Raw genomic sequence first — 17245 nt, 5'->3', positions numbered from 1 at the left:
TATTTCAATGGGTGTGACTAAATTATGGCTTGTGGATTTTATAGCGTACACCTGCACATTTGTAGAAGCGGTCTGAATATGAGAAAAAAAATACTGTTTTAGGCTACAACGTTTGAAAATGGATGATTTTATGATCATTTAAATAAGAAAGAACACAATGTAGGCGGGCTGCAAAAATGGAAAGGATTTCAGTGGAGGTAATTATACTTTATGCCACTGCCTTCAGCAACATTAATTTTTACCTACAGCATGCTGCGTATTTCTGATTCGTCTTCATCCATAACTCTACTCATGTCAAGCAGCTTGTACTTATTCTAGTAGCACAAATCAGTGGTATAATTTTTTTTTTTTAGAAGTTCTGCTAGAACTTTGATTACGATGAATGACTGAATCATTATATCATGTTATGCAGGAAGTGGTACTGCAAAATTCCGGTCTGAACAATGACCATGAAGCAAGCACAAGAAAAAGGTTGTGTTCTGCTCAGTGGCTTTACAAATAGACATAATGTAAAATGTCTTCTGTATTATACAGAGCAGGTGTTTCTGCTCTACAGATGGCAAACACCCACCTGTTTCTCTTTCCTTGGCAAGACAAAAAAAAATACACTCCCTTAGCATACCAATTTAGGTGCCAGCACGTCATCATGAACTTAAAACCGCCATTCATTGTGTGGCATTAATTCAAAGCAACATCACCCTCATTTCAGCTAGCTAGCCTGAAGTTCCAGAGCGAATTTGCTGCAAAATTATTTGCATCAATCCTACCTGACTGCAAGGTAGCCGATCAGTTCACGAGGGGATTCTCACACACACAAACCGAACTGTGGCTAGATGCTGTTGTTTGCCATCTGTGACAGGGGAAAAGTAATTAAAATGTGATTAGAGTAGTGAAACAAACAAGGACACAAAGGTCTGTGCAGAATGTGCAGCTGGAATATAGCAGAAGTGCCAAGTCAAATATCGGCAAAGAGCGAGAGCCACGTCGCTCATGTGGCATCCGTAAAATAAATACAATAGCTCTCTTGGCTCAGATCCTAGTGATGCAGCTATGGCCATATGCAGCACCAGGATGCTTAGTTCAAATTGGGTGATCTGGCTTGGCAGGAGAGGAGATTCAAATGGAAGGAGCTTTGTGAACTGAGTTGAGGGAGGATGAATAGCACATTGGATCTGCATGAACACATTTAATGAGAAGTGCAAAGGAATCTCTCGGTACGGACAACTCGACAGGCTGCGCAGTGAAAACATACAAGTGAACGTTCTGTTCAAACTCCAATCTGGAGATAAGGAAACAAGGACATGGACATTTTGCAGCATTTCCGGAAATTTCTCTACAGTATAGGTTTGTTTTCGGATGAGTTTAACGGTTTCCCTTGACGACTGAGCAGCGTTGTTGTTTTCGGGGGTTGATTTTAACACACGTGTCCCTGAGGGTTTTCAGTAAATTAGCAAGCAAAGAAAGGGCAACTCTGGAGGATATCTAGCAAGGAAGCTCTGAAGGATATTACATAAGCCAGTCCAGATGTATTAGTGCTAATACTGTTGCAAGCTGACGTCCTCTTCCTGACACGACAGATTCCCGTATGGCCAAGAGGATAAATATATTTTAGTTCTGGTTCATTTCCCCAAATGTCTTAAAAGCCTTGAGATCTTCAAAATGCTTCATGAAAGTATTCCAAGTGATTCTCTTTCTACCATCCTGATGATCGTTTCAGTGCTTTGAAGCTTTTATGCATAATGCAGCTCGATATGACTCTTCATTTCCATGAATAGGGGCGGTTCTGCCAATTACCTCAGTTTGTACCCAAACTGGTAAACCTGAAAAGAATGTTGAATGTTTGGTAGATTTTTTTTTTATTGGGAGCTCTTGAGAACACTATAGTATCAAAACTGAACAAACTGCTCTCATCGTACTTTTTTCAGACGGCTGAGTGAGGAATGCTAATTGCTCTGAACGCCCCCTTGGAGTAATGGGACTTGTAATTACAGTTTAGCAGCAGACAGACTCCTCATGCTCGCTGTTAATTATTCTTTGCCAAAGATGAAGAGACTTAAGATAAGCATTACAATCACAGCTGCCATTTGCAGGGGGATGCGACGACTTCAGAGTGCACGGAACATCAGTTCCCCAAAATGGCTACCCCCTGGGTGGAAGAGCAATCTCTGTGGATGTTTCAGGGTGACCCCTGCCTTCAAAGCACAAACACCCGAGCAGACGAACTCGGCATGGGGCCTGCACAAATTAGCCATATCAAATTGCGGTCGCAAATTGCCAGCCACTTACTCAAAGGCAGGATAAGCAGGTCTTTGATTTCATACAACCACAATGCTAAAAGCTGTTTTTGTTGTTTTGGAGCTGATTTATTTGAACTGATTAAATTGCAGAATATTGACACCAAAAAAAAAAAAAACAACGTAAAAAACAACAACCATTTAAAGCGGGGTGAATAGAACTATCAGGTTATAAGATGAGATTGTTAGGATGTAAAAACGTGGATTCATTTTAGACTAAACGTCCTCTTGCACATGTATGCAAATGAATAAAAATGAAGTAATTGGAATACATGAATATTGATTTCGACTTTGAGATGCACATATATTTTTACATTGATAACCAAATGCATTTATTTGATGCTGGTAAACAGCAGTGCAGGCTGCACTTGGCAGGCTTCTTCTCTCTCAGAGGAGGATGAGGATTAATTAATTTGACACCTAAATGCTTCAGTTGGGAGTGAAGTCTACGCACTTACTGGCAGCATCGGCTCGCTGTATTTCATCTTCCCCATGCCAAAGAGTAATTATTACAATTATAACTCGGCGCTATTTGGAAAATAACCACATTAATAAAACAATGAAATTCTGTCCTGCAATTGATCCTTCTCACTTCAATATAGGTGATGGATAGATAGATAGATATATAGATAGCTAGACAGACAGATAGTGCTACTTCGAAATGTGATGGTTGCTGGTGCCAGCTTGTGCCAACTGCAGATTACATTCATTATATCTGGTGAGTGTGAGTGCTGGGAAAGGCAGACAATCTGATGGCACATGCCTGCAATCTCCCACCTCCTCTCTGGTGCCTGGTGTGGCTAATGGCATTGTCCAGGCAAAATTAATTAACTGATGTACTTCCGTCTGTCAGCGCCCCCGCACAATTAATCACACAGGGAATGAGACAATGTGGGGTGCCTATAAATTCTATTCACAAGTGTCTGGTTTCACCGAGACTTCAGCTTAAGCCCTATGGATTAGATGTCAAGCATCTCATAACTCAACAGGAGGTGCTGTAAAATCAAGTCCATCTTAAGCCAAGATGTGTCGGCTCATGTCTAGAGGTCACTCGTCTCTCAGTTCACTTTGGTGCGGTGGGGTGCCAAAATGAATGATGAGGCTATGTATGTGTGAGAAGTACATTTTTCCTCCATCTAGGTGAAATAAAGCCTTGTGATGACTTGTTTTTGTCATCGAAAGAGAAGCTGACTCATCGAATTGATGATGCAGTTGAAGCCGCACCAATTCTTTATTACACACTACAAGGACTACAGCTATTCTTCCCAGATATTTTCACTAACACACCTGTGTTGCTGCTTCCTTTTTTACTCAACAAATGCATTAGCAGTATGTAGTAAAAGCAGGGCACATATGTCAGGTTTATAATTAATTGATGCACTTTGATGCCCTTCCCAAAGCCATTTCCGACTTGTCAAGGTCTTCTGGGGGTTTTAATTCACTCTAGCTGCCATACTTCAAGACTCGCAGGCTAAATTGAGCCCACACGGACAATCAGGGAACAGATGCTGAATTGCTTGTATGCGTGGGGATTAACTGCTTCCTAGAATTACTGCTGATTCATATAGTCATGAGTCATGTTTCTATTTGCCTCATAAGGTATATAATGTGTACCTCTTCGTGAACTGTCTCTTATTCTGATTACACCAGCTAATTGGCTTAAATGAATCATGACATCAGCAGGAACGATGAATAAATAGAATCAATCAGTCATGAATCAACGATAATAAATCTTGTTTTGGATAGAATATTTATGAAATTCTGAAAAAAATTGAGTAGATTGATTTTTTTTATTTAAATTATAGTTCAGTTGATTTCATGAGAAGTTTATCCAAGGCCAATTTTATTTAATATAAATAATTTAATTGTAGGAAAACGTATGAACACTAACCACAACTCTGACCCTAACGTGCACCCTTTATATCTTTTATTCATACATTCATTCATTTTCTACCGCTTATCCAAACTTCTTGGGTCACGGGGAGCCTGTGCCTATCTCAGGGATCATCGGGCATCAAGACAGGATACACCCTGGACGGCGTTTATATCTTTTAATATATCTTAAATTATGTGAATTGTTGAGTATTTGGACGTACATGTCAAAATATGCTGTACGATGCTGTCATCATATTAAACATGGCCCCATATACCAGGCAGGATGATGTCTAACACGTTTCATCCGAGATGTTAAAGACTAATCAGTTATCTGTTTACACCCAGGGCACGATAACACTTTCTGAGGAAACCTCTCTATCGTCCCGCTTCGGCATACAGTACACGAACTCACAGATGATCACGTTGTCTAGTGTCACTGTGATTGACCCAGAGACAATAGACTTAACGCTTACAACTTCAATTCTGTTTCCAAGACTATCCGGCAACAATAAGCCAAATAATTGAGTATTTGCTCTGTTACCGTGATATTAGTGAACATTTAATGTCATGCTTTTAAAAAAATGCCGAGTAAATAATATGAGGTAGAGAAAGTCATACATTAAACAAACACAAACATGACAAAATGAAAAAGTTCCACTCTGTATCTAAAACAACTGAATAAATGAATGACTCGGTTTATCTGTTCAGGATTCCCAGGGTGACTTTATACAAAATATTACTGTGGCTCTGAAGGAGTTTATTACAGGCAGTGTATAGTTCGAGGTGGGGTGAGTCAAGCTGAGCTAGATGAGCTAATATACAAGATTCACAGCATCTGCAGTCTTTTCTTTTTTCCCCGCTAAAAGTTGTGAGTAGTTTGTACGTAATCGTGTCTAAGCATGATACGACACTACGAAACACGTTTATCTTAATAAGTACCAAAAAGTCGAACACAGATTAATAAACAAAACATCGACACAATTTCTCAGGATTAATAATTCCAAGACCCAACACTTAAAAAAACATTTTATTTACATTTACAGCATGTATTGTATGAACTACAATCTCTGGTATTAATAAATGCCTGTTTTCGTTCATTTGTTCTTGTTTTTTTTTTTTTTTTTAAGCTTAACCCTCAAATGAGCGTATCCCAATAATATCGGCGACTGATCCGCACGTATAATGTTGGATTTAGAGATGTTGCTGTTAATGCTTAAACAGTCTGTATAGAAATCTTCTTCTGGAGAAGCATATATTCTCTCACTCAAAAAGAGATAAAATACCAGGATTCTTCACTTCAATTCGTCATAGAAATCTAAAATGAGTTACCAATAACAAACAAATCACAACAAGAAAAACAGAACGAAAAAGATTTCTGCTTTATGTCATAGATACACGGTGGGAGCCACGTATGCCAGGGAGGTTTAGACTCGGTAGCTGTAGTAGCCGGTCATGTGAGCACTGGAGCAGATCGAGGAAAGTCATTTTTTGTCACTCAAACACACGCAGTCACTCTTGTTAATGGCCAAAGTGTAGTTCTTTTCTATACACACTGACTGTAAGAGTTATTCAAGATTATCTGGAAAAAAAAAACCTTGACTGGAAGGTAAGCAAATGGATTCTCTTTTGTTTCCACATATCAACGTATATGGATTCTTCTAAGCCCTGCAAAGAATTTAGACTCCATTGGAACTAAAGAGTAAAAGCCATAAACAAACAGGTACAGTATATACTGTAAATAAGTATAGGACTCAATATATAGTACACATGAGAAATTCAGTCAATCTTTAGCTCTTCTCTGAATCTTTATCTCTTTTCTGGAGCTTTGCTGAACACCAATGGCAGTAAATGGTTTAAAAGAAAAGTCGAATATTTCATACAAAACAGTACTAATAAAATCAAATCAAGAATTAAAGTCTTATTACCCTCATCTGTTTATGGCCTGCTTAAATGTTTGTTATGGCAAACTCCTGAAGACCTTAAAAACTGTTTCATTGTTGGATTGATTCTTTTATTGTTAAATCATTAACTTAACATTTAAAAATGCGGAAAAATCCTCAAAAGCTCAAGCTGGCAAACTGAACGCTTTCACTTGAATCTCTGAATCAGCATTCTTAGTCGAATTTTTCAATCACTTAATTAATGATGATGTGAATATTTATTTCACTTCTGCATAACATTGAGAAAAACATCTCATTTTCACAATTATAAAAGATGTAATAGTAAAAATAAAATTTTGAACCCCTGTGAGTGCACGCACGCACGCACGCACGCACACACAAACACACACACACACGCACACACACACACACGCACACACACACGCTTATATTATCATTCAGGCTAAAGGAAAATGTGATGAGCAGCAGAGCATATGAATAAGATAGTGCTTGCTAATTAAAAGTGCTGTTAATTGAATGACAATTAATATTTTAAAATGATAGTGATTACGTTGCATACACACATACACAAACCACATTAAACTCCTTTCTCGGGCCATGTAACAGCACTGGTAATATAGTGTAAGATCCTTAACCAGCACTGGGCAGTAACCCAATATCCTAGCTGCAAAGTAAGGAGTTTCTATAGAATTGGAAATGAGCTACATGCAAGATTAAACAAATAATTGTGCTTTGTCTTGCAAAGTATGGCACTGCTGTTTATCACAAGAGATAAGCTTTTTTTTGTGGGTGAGATTCCAGTGTCATATGATCTGAGCTTTCAGAGGATTTATAACGACTTGACCAAGGACAAATGATGAAAAGCAAGTTTAGGGTGAGATGTAGTGGTTAAAGGCTTCAATGTGATTTCAAAGCTGTTACGAGGATCATTAAATGGATCTGAACGTTAAAGCCTTACCTGTTACCCATTTGAAAAGGCTATATTTAATGCACATAATTACACACCTTTATACCTTTGTCCAATTATTACACTCGTATGTTGTATGCTCTGGGAATTCAGATGCTCAGAAATGAACAGAGACCATCATCTGCACCATGTAATCTAGACCATTGTATTGAAGGCTTCTCTTTTCTGCTGCTGCACAATATATGATCGTATTGTTGGGAATAGAAACAATTGATTTTCTTCTCTGAATTTTCTGCATCCACCAGATAGGTTTATCACATCTACTTACACTACATTATTTACAGTCTTAAGTCCATAGTGGCCAACTTTTGCACTCATTTCACTAAAATGTGAAAAGATGAAGTGAAATGCTGCAGCATGCCCACAGATACAACAGAAATGTCATTATTATGAATGTAATACCTTGTGGTTTGTTCACAGAAGGCTGCCAAAAGCATCATTTTACCTTGAATTCGCAAGTGCATTGTTTTTCAGCACACCATTCATCCATTAAATCTCAAATTCAAATCAAAATTAGGAGGAGGAAAATGATATGAACACTTTTTTTTTTGATACAGCCACTAGACATATCTTTAAATAAATATTTTTTGCTTGTAAACACATTTGTTGAAATAATACATACATCCTCAGTGACATCCCCTTCTTCATCACCAGGACATGTCTGCCACTGAAGCCAATAACATTGTTAGTACACAACAACTTTTCCTGTTCAAAACGAGGAAATTCAAATTTGTGTCTCTTGCACATTATCTTTTGAGCTGGCTTGGATTAGTAAAGGTTCATGCACAGAGCTATGAAGCGAGCCGAGCGTCGAAGCATGGTTGTAAACTCTCTTGTAGGAGTTGTACTGGTTGTAGTGCTCGTGCTCCAGTGGAGGAAGTGTGAGGTGGCTCTCCATCGCAGGAACCCCATCACTGACGTTGATGATCTCGACCGTGCGAGTCGGCCCATTGTGATCTTGCTGGTGGTGCTGCTTTCTCATCTTGTAGAATATGATGAGCATGACGGCAGCCATAAGTGTGATGGCCACGAAGCAGCCGATGATGATCTTGGTGGTCTTCATTACCTCCTCCAAACCGTTGAGAGCTCCCTCATTGTCCGTCACAGGGATAGTGTAGGCTTTCTCAGTGGAAATCGGCGTCGGTCTTGTAGTAGATGACGCCACCCAGCCAAAGGAAGGTTGCTCAGGGGTCCTGCTCAACCCATCGATTGGGGACTCGATGGTCTCAACAGTGACTGTTGTGAAGTAAGTAAAACCACTGTTGTCTATGGAGGTCACGTTGAGGATCGCAGAAGCTGAAATGTTTCCCAGCATGTTGCTGACCATACAGGTGTAGTTCCCTGTGTCCTGCATTGTAACACTGGTGAAATTCAGTGTTCCATCATTTTGTACCATGACACGTGCTTGGGATGCCCCATGTGTCATAATGGAGCCATTTGGTGTTAGCCAACTGACTGAGGTCAGAGAATTTGTCCGACATTTGAGCTCCACTGCTATTCCCTCAGTAACATTGAGGTCTGCAGGAGGCTCAACAATGACAGGTGCATAACACTGAAAGTAGCTCTGGTCCAGTTCACCAATGTAGCGCCCCTTGAGGCTTTGAGGAGAGTTACAGCGAGCACAGCAGCTGGTGTTGGTTGGTACGGTTTCCCTTAGCCACCAGCTTAACCACAGGATGTCACAGTTGCAATTCCACGGATTATGGTGTAGGTGAACTCTTTGCAAATGGCGCAAAGGTGTGAAAAGGTCATGGGGCACAAATGTGAGGTTATTATGAGCCAGGTTAAGCTCACTTAATGACTGAAGGTCATCAAAAGAGTTCCTTTCAATTGTTTGGATCTGGGAATGCATCATCCACAGCTTCTGGAGGTGGATAAGACCTTTGAATGAACCAGGCTGGATGACTGTCAGCTGGTTCCCTGACATCTCAAGCTCGTCCAAGCGAACTAAGGGCCTAATGTTGGGGACCTCCTTGAGGTTACACATTCCCATGTTCAGGTAGCGCAAGTTGCTTAAGCCCTCAAATGCTCCATCTGAGATATAGGAGAGACGCTTAAGCTCCCCTAAGTCCAGCCTCCTTAAGGAGGGTAAACGGTTAAAAGCATAAGATGGTATGCTCTCAATCGGGTTATTCCTAAGCCATAGTTCTTTGAGTTTAGAAAGATACTCAAAAGCTCCATTTGGGATGGTTGTGAGGCGATTGTCAAAGAGTTCCAGTGTGTTAAGGCTGGTTAGCCCATTGAAGGCGCCAATCTCAATGTTGCGGATATGATTTTTGCTGAGTTGGAGGATCTCTAAATGGCGTAGATGCTTGAAACTGTCTACTTTGATGACCTGGATAAGATTGTCCTGAAGGTTCAGGTAGCGTGTGTTGGTGGAGATGCCATCAGGGACTTCCCTAAGTCCTCTGCGTGTGCAGATGACTTTGCTAAACTGGTTGCTGCAGGAACACACAGAGGGACAAGTCTGGGCCCTCACTAATCCTGCCACTGCAAGCAACTGCAGAGCCAAGAGCAGGAGGAATAAAGGGTCAAACCAAGCCCCTTTCCATCTAGGACCTCTCATCATCTGGTGCTGATGGTAAGAGGTCATCTTGTTCAACATTCATAATTTATCGTCTGCTGGTTCCATCTCCCCAAATGAAGCAGCCTGAAATAAAGAAAAATAATTACTTGTTGGTGATGTCATGACTGACATTGTGATGATTTGTGATCTTCTGAAATAGTATGTCACCTCTGGGACACCACCTCTGGCACTTAAACATATTATATACTTAAGAACTTTATAAAGAGTGCATCTTATGTTATGATTATGAACCTAATATATTATGTACTAACAGGATATCATAGCATTAAATAAATAAGAAAATCTTAGTCCATGCTTGGAGATGCTTAACTAAATTACACCTTTACATATGACAATATTAGATCTGTTATGTGTAATTCCCAGGTCTCTATATGTGTAATGTGAAATATTTAGCACAACAACCATCAAAAATTATTATTATGTACATGACATAAAGGATTTTTTCTATTTTAGCCAGTAAAAAATGTTGTATGAAAAAAAAATGTACAGTCTTTAGCCTGCTTGGAAAAATAATCAACATATGGAAATCTTGAAACAACAGACTGCCAGATAATAGAAGAAGCTTAAAGGCCCCTGAGGATTGTGTACAACGTCTGGGCTTCTCTATACAGGATAGTACTGGTCTAAAGCACCATTCAAACCTACTAGAAATTTGCCAGTAGTGGAGAACAGAAAAACAATTTTCTATGAGTGTTCTCATGAAAAAATCTGATTATTACCTGGCATGTTTATAAGCATGTGCTAACATCACTCAGAATTACATTGATCGAGTGTGTTCGAGTGTGTATGTGTGAGAGAATAAACGGACAGGAGGAAAATGAGGACGAGCTGGATGAAAACATTATGAGATCTGGCATGCTGGTCACTAACCTAAACTCACTTGGCAGAGTTAAACACAACCTCTGTGTGAGTAGTGTGTGCTCTTAATTACAGGTTTAAATCAAACACCAAAAAATGGTGCTTTTGCACTGCACGATTTTCCGCCTTTTAAATCCAGTAGGCTTTCTCAGTATTGCAACATTTCAAAATTAAGACAAACCTAAAGTGTGACAATGTCTATTACATTTAGGCCTGTTTTATTATAACAAACATTATTATAAACCGATTTAATTCACTTAGGTTCAAGGCTTGATCATGCTTTTTTTCCAGCAGCCTTTGACAATCATGGCAGATATATATATCATTTTCAGGAACTGCAAAAATGCAGAAACGTGATCGAATTAACTGTGTGGAGACGTAGATGATTAATGTCGGCGTTCAACAGCGAGTGTTAGTTAGCAGCGGCGTAATTGACACAGCACCGTGAGATGCTGAGAGGTCTTCCAGGGGACATACTCTTAATGGGATGCACAAAGTAATCAGGCCACATCCTAGCAGGAGCTCATGTATTTAAACCAAAAATAACCAATGAACATACAACAGAACTTATACGTTCTCAGACGTATCGACTGACTGCTAAATCAGAGCCAATATCCAAATACAACAACGATCGTATCACGGATCCCATGTTTGTATTCGATTCTCACATTTGTTAGATGCTGAAAACAAAACTGGACTAAATAGTCCATAAATAGAGATTAAGGCACAGTAAGTTCCTGTCTGCCCACACACGCCTAATATAGACTGTGTGAGACATCTCCTGCTGTTCCTACTTATATGTATCCCAAGGAAAGCTAAGAAAATATCGATTTAAGAATCAACACTGCACTGCTTATGTAACGTATAGACTAGTATTAAAAGAACCAGATCACATTTCTATGTGGCGTGCTAACACGAGGGCTTTCAACTATATGTTGTGTGTCATTTCAATCTTCAGAAAAATGTAATAATGATTAATAATTAAATCAAGTGTTTATTCCAGCTGTCATCCCTTCTTATTTACTATTCCATAACACCTAGAATCTCTGCACATAATTAAACACACCTTTCGGACTCATTTCAGAATATTTCATATTTAAGATATGAAATTTTTATATTTTTATATTTTACTTTTTTTTTGGTTCATTCCTCAGCTGGTTAATATTACAGGTGATAAATAGCAGTTTTAGCTGATAAACTTGGAGCAAGGGAAAGAAATAAAGCAGGGTTTGGGGTCTTCTGATACAATAAAAGCAACCTTTTAATGAAATGATTCTGAAATATAAAATCCATTATGTCATCATTGAATAATTTCATGGATATTTCAATGAAATAAAATTTGTGAATGGTACGACAGAAGGGTTACATAGATACTGTATATGTGAATATAAGCAATAATATACACTTCTTAATAATAAATACTACTAAATAATAATAATAATAATAATAAGATGATGATGATGATGATGATAATGATGATGATGATATAAGTATAAATAAGATTATGATGACGATTAATAATATTCCAAAGTTTTAACAATGATATTATTTTTACTGGCCATTGAACAAGGCATGCCATGACTCTCCCCAAGGACTTGCTGTCTGCTTCTGAAGTCAGACTGGTTCATTCATTCATTCAATTACCCAAGAATGTCTGACAGTAAAAAGCCCTATTGATCTGCAGGAGTGGCTGCAGAGGACAGCATCTCTGATAGAATGGCTATAATGCTATATCAATCATCCACCACATTTTACCTCACAATCGATGCCTGACATGGTCTTTACAATGCACTCTTGGACGTTAGAAAAAGTGTCATTTTGAATGGGAGGCAAAAAGTCCACATGAAGACGGTGGCAGGAACCTTTACCGCGTAGCCCTTTGTATTGCTATTCAATTTCAATTGTCTTATCAGGTGTTAATCGGTTAACTTTTTGGGCTATTTATCCCTTCATAAATTCTTCTTACTGTTAAGTGACACCACTTGCATTTCAAAAATATATCCATTGCAGTTAATATTTACTGTAGCACTATTTTCTGTCCTGGTTTATTTTCTTGTAATTTGATGATCCATTCTGGAGCAATTTGTAATTAAACAGCTGATTTTCTTTTTCACTGGTTTCTGTAGAGGACAAAAAGACCAATTTGCTACCACTACACGCAATATAATTACAACGTAATAAGTCACAGAATTCAAGGTCATAACTAATGTCATGACGTGAGACTATATTACTCACAATTTAGAGAATAATTAGCCTTCAGCAACAATCTTGTGTCTAATTGAAGCTTTATTTATTCATTCATTCATTCATTCATTCATTCATTCACTCATTTTCTACCGCTTATCTGACTTCTGGGGTCACGGGGAGCCTGTGCCTATCTCAGGCGTCATCGGGCATCAAGACAGGATACACCCTGGACGGAGTGCCAACCCATCACAGGGTACACACACACTCACACACTCACACACTACGGACAATTTTCCAGAGATGCCAATCAACCTACCATGCATGTCTTTGGACCGGGGGAGGAAACCGGAGTACCCGGAGGAAACCCGGGGCACGGGGAGAACATGCAAACTCCACACATACAATACAAGGCAGAGGCGTGAGGTGAATGTGCTAACCAATAAGCCACCGTGCCCCCCCCCTATCTATCTATCTATCTATCTATCTATCTATCTATCTATCTATCTATCTATCTATCTATCTATCTATCTATCTATCTATCTATCTATCTATCTATCTATCTAATTATGACTAAAGACAATGTTAAACAGTCTAATTCTCACAATTACGTATTATTTGGTGGTCATTTATTTATCTTCCTTCCATACAAGCGCTTCAAAATTTGCTATTCAGAAGCACGGCACAAAACCTCATAAGTTGATATTACCTCGACTTAATCACTCAGTTGCAATTTTGGAAGGAATTCAGCTTTGTTTGCCCTACAACTATAAAAGGACAAACACCACACAAAACGAAAGTTCTCAGGAGACGCTGTGTTTGGAGGGAAGCGATGGCTTACACAGAGGTTTGGCTGACAGGCTGCATGCCAAGGTCTTTATTGAAATTGGGAGAGTGTGCAGCAGTCAGAGGAGAAGCTTTACCAAAAGCAAGCTCTCAGTAGAATTTACAAAGACTGATCTGTAAGTGTAAGTGCATTCTGTTTCCCCGGAGTAGACGATAATGTTAATAAGCGTAAAAGACGGATTTGTACCGAATCGTATAACTACGTACACATGATAGTCACTAACTATTTAGCCTGATTTTGTTTTCCTAATGTGTCATTATCCATAAAGATCTTTTATTCCAAAAAAACAAACAAAAAAAATCTGTGAATGGTGGTTAATTACGTTTCTTTTCGAATCTAGTTTGATGGTCAAGTCATTCCACTCTCTCCAATTGAAGTTAAAGAGAGAATTATGCACCAGATACATGGATGAACATTACATAACCTTGCCACTCGGCTCAGAGGACTGAGTACCTCTCTAACATTGTGCTGAAACATGTAAAAATCAATACTTTACTTGCCTTTTAGAAGAGCTCTTCAAGCTGTTTATTTAGAGAAAATAGGTACAAGTCTTAGAAGTAATGCACATTCCTGTAGCCCTGATCCTGCATGTCCGGTAGGACTACTGTTCTGCAGACTAGTTCAGCAGGAAGCCCAATCCCTCTGAGCCTGGAGCCAGGAATAATCCGTATAATCATCAGATTGTGCTAAACTAACTTGTGCTACCTCCATTATCATAATGACACATGAATAATCAGACAAAATGGCCACAATCAGGCTTTTTTCTCCTTCCAGGCTTCGGTCGTGTCAGGTGGCGTGGGTGGATTAGTCTGCAGAGAACGCCTGTCTCACGCTCCTAATGTTCCTGCTGATTGCTTCCTATTGCCTGGCCTGCTCTACATGCTGGAACCATACAGAGTTCTGCAGAGCCTCAGGTGAGCATGTAACCTAAATGCAGAATACACTCATTATGCTAGGTGTCAACACAAATGGGAGACAGTCCCAGTCCATAGGCGCACAGGAATCAGGCTGGGATTGGATAGCAGCAGGAAATGAAGTTGAATACGAAGCACGCATAGATCATTTTAATCTGTTGTGTTTTAGTTAATAGATTAACTTGACCTGTGACTGTGATAGACATTAAAAAAACACGAAACATCACATTATTAAACATCACATGCTCGTTGCCGATAAGTCATAGTAAGCATCGGCGTGAAAGTCACATGATGCGGATTAAGAGATGCTGTAATGACATTAAAATAAGCAATAATAAAATAATGCAGTAGAAAGAATGATTTTTTAAAAAGCTTGCTTGTTATTGATACATCCTTTGTCCATTCAGCACATGGATTACCTCCTTGTCCGGTATCGTCAACTCCTAAACGTCTTTGTAAGGTTATTGCAACAGAGGAAAAAAATATAAAGGTCTCAGACTAAAAGCCATCAGTGTCCTGACTAATTTTATGCCAGACGTTCAGCATTAAAGTAATACATATGTTTATACTGATTAAAAATGTCCAATATACAGTAGTGGTAAATAGGGATACTCTTTTCTCTTCTGAGTTACTGTAATGTCGACATTTTCCTGAATTTGTTGTTTTTTTTCTTGTTCTTTCTCTGGTTTCTCATCTGGGTGACCCCGGATAACTGGATTATAAATAATTTCCCTTCTATAACTGTGTATATTCTGTGTACTATATGGTCAAGTATAAGTATAATTAGTATAATACACTATGTAATACACTATAGTATAAAGCGTGTCTTGTTTAAATGATCAACTCTTCAATGACGGAGACTTGAGTGCACCATGTTAGACACCACTAGGTAAAAAAGTGTTTCAGAATTTCAACATTTTATGCTCATCGTGATAAACTTGCTCAAGTGTACTATATATTATTTACTGTTAGCTACCAAGACGATAATGCTTAATATTTATGCGTGCTACTGTAGTATCCACTGTAATTTAGCTCTTAATTGTATTTTGACTGCATGTTTATTGAATCTCTATCTCATCTTCATTAGCTCAGCTCCTCTGCTTATTCCATCACAGAGTGGCTTTCGGCATGGAAATAAAATACAAGGCTTGTACGTCTTTATAATGAATCGATCCTTTAGTTTATTAAATTAAGCATATAAAGTTGGTAGTAAAACCTACGTCTAATGAATATAGTCGTTTAATAATCAGAACCAAGAAGAAGTCAGGCCTTAAGAATGCTTTTTATTACATTATACTGTATACATGTATTTTATGACCCCACAAAATACATACACTCCCGTTTAGTTGGAGTAATCCAGATCAACCGGAACAAATCGTCTTTGATAAAATCTTTTATGCAGATTGTAGGGGGTTTACAGACGGAGAATGGCTTTAGATATAGACATCAGTCACTGAGTCATGACACTGTGCAACATGCAGAGATCTTCTGCAGGAGCTGCTCAGTCAAGCGCGGGTGTAGGATGTGGAGCAGGCAGCTGTGCCGCTGCATTCGCCATGTGCTCGTCTCAGACTCACACCGCTCACACCGCTGAGAAAAAAAACAGGAGCTATGCATGAGGGTAATTTATTGCCCATGGGTTGGTGTGCCCCCGTGTTTTGGAACTGTGTGAAACCCTTGTTAGTGAAAATACTGGTTCACTTTTAAACTGTCAGGATCGGTGCCAAAACTGCAGCCCACAGCACTGCAGGTGAGGATAAAAAGTGGATTAGTGAGCAATCAATCATGGACTCGCTGCTCTGTCCTGTACATCTCGAGCTGCAGCTGTAATGCCACTGGGAACAAAATTAAAACGTGCGCACGTATGGCAATATGAAGCTGGTAAACACAGCCGCCGAAAGCCTCGCTCCTACAAATTAATGACGGCCCTCTAGACGTGCATTGGAATTTCCGTCAGGTTATTCTGAGCGCAGAGTTGAGCACAAGACCCCATCAGATTTGCAGCTTGTGTAATGCTATTAGTCATCTTCGCAACAATGGACCTTAACACCATTGTAGCAGATAATCTGTCCATGGGGAAGTGTTCGTGTGCTGCTCTTCTACCACATCCCACAGAGAAAATCTATAACATAATGGGGAAAGAGCTTGAGGAGGAATACAATTACTAGACAAAAGCTCTTCAGTCGCTGCTTTGGCAGCCGCTCTTCCTGCTGGAAATACACAGCTCGCAAGAAGGCAATCTTGCATGTTCTTATTGTTGAATGACGGAATTTTTAGCAAGGCATTCTCACCCTCTGTTATTTTGCCGTGCCACACAAAAGAGCTGAAAAACATTATTCCGCACCACAACAAATCACTTCACCCGAGCAAAGTGGCAACAACCAGGCACATATCGTAAAAACACTTTCTCTTCTTTTTCTCTCCTTTCCGGAAACGTTCACGAAGCCGACACACATCTAATCTATGGGAGCACCCGGGCGAGATAGGCTCGTCATCAAGATGATCTGAGTAAAGACTGATCACAGTGGCCTAGACCCTTCAGTTCACTTCTCCATCCAGATGGACAATGACAGCGACAGAATGCTGACTGGAGGAAAGCACAACGGATCAGCGCGGTCATCCTAAAGCCCCGACACAGGCCGTATCATGTACACGTAATCTGACATCAAAGGATTAAAATGTAGAACATTTTATTTGAAATGTAATAATATCTTGAACAATCTGAAGCCTACAGTACATAATCTTGTAGCAAAGCGTTACTATTCTCTGCATGCTTCAAGCTGCATACAGGGAATCCTTACAGTTTATGAAAGCTTTT

At 39.3% G+C, this 17245-nt stretch overlaps 1 protein-coding gene across 5 annotated transcripts in view; it reads right to left on the bottom strand.

Moving 5' to 3' along the window:
* Window positions 1-5737: 5737 nt before the first annotated feature.
* lrrc4cb (leucine rich repeat containing 4C, genome duplicate b) overlaps window positions 5738-17245 on the bottom strand; it is a 37705-nt gene continuing 26197 nt past the window's right edge. For 3 of the 5 annotated variants that reach the window (XM_047801718.1, XM_027136981.2, XM_027136982.2), the window contains exon 2: window positions 5738-9687. In XM_047801718.1, the coding sequence (XP_047657674.1) occupies window positions 7762-9642 (1881 nt within the window). In that variant the 5' untranslated portion in view covers window positions 9643-9687 and the 3' untranslated portion in view covers window positions 5738-7761. Of the gene's footprint in view, window positions 9688-15696; window positions 16018-17245 lie in introns of those variants that run through there. The other 2 variants (XR_007138096.1, XR_007138097.1) reach the window with 1 other exon arrangement.

This window comes from Tachysurus fulvidraco, chromosome 1 (genome assembly GCF_022655615.1).
Source record: "Tachysurus fulvidraco isolate hzauxx_2018 chromosome 1, HZAU_PFXX_2.0, whole genome shotgun sequence".
NCBI lineage: Eukaryota > Metazoa > Chordata > Actinopteri > Siluriformes > Bagridae > Tachysurus > Tachysurus fulvidraco.
The sequence above is the reverse complement of the archived record's forward strand: the minus strand, read 5'-3'. Positions and strand labels throughout refer to the sequence as shown.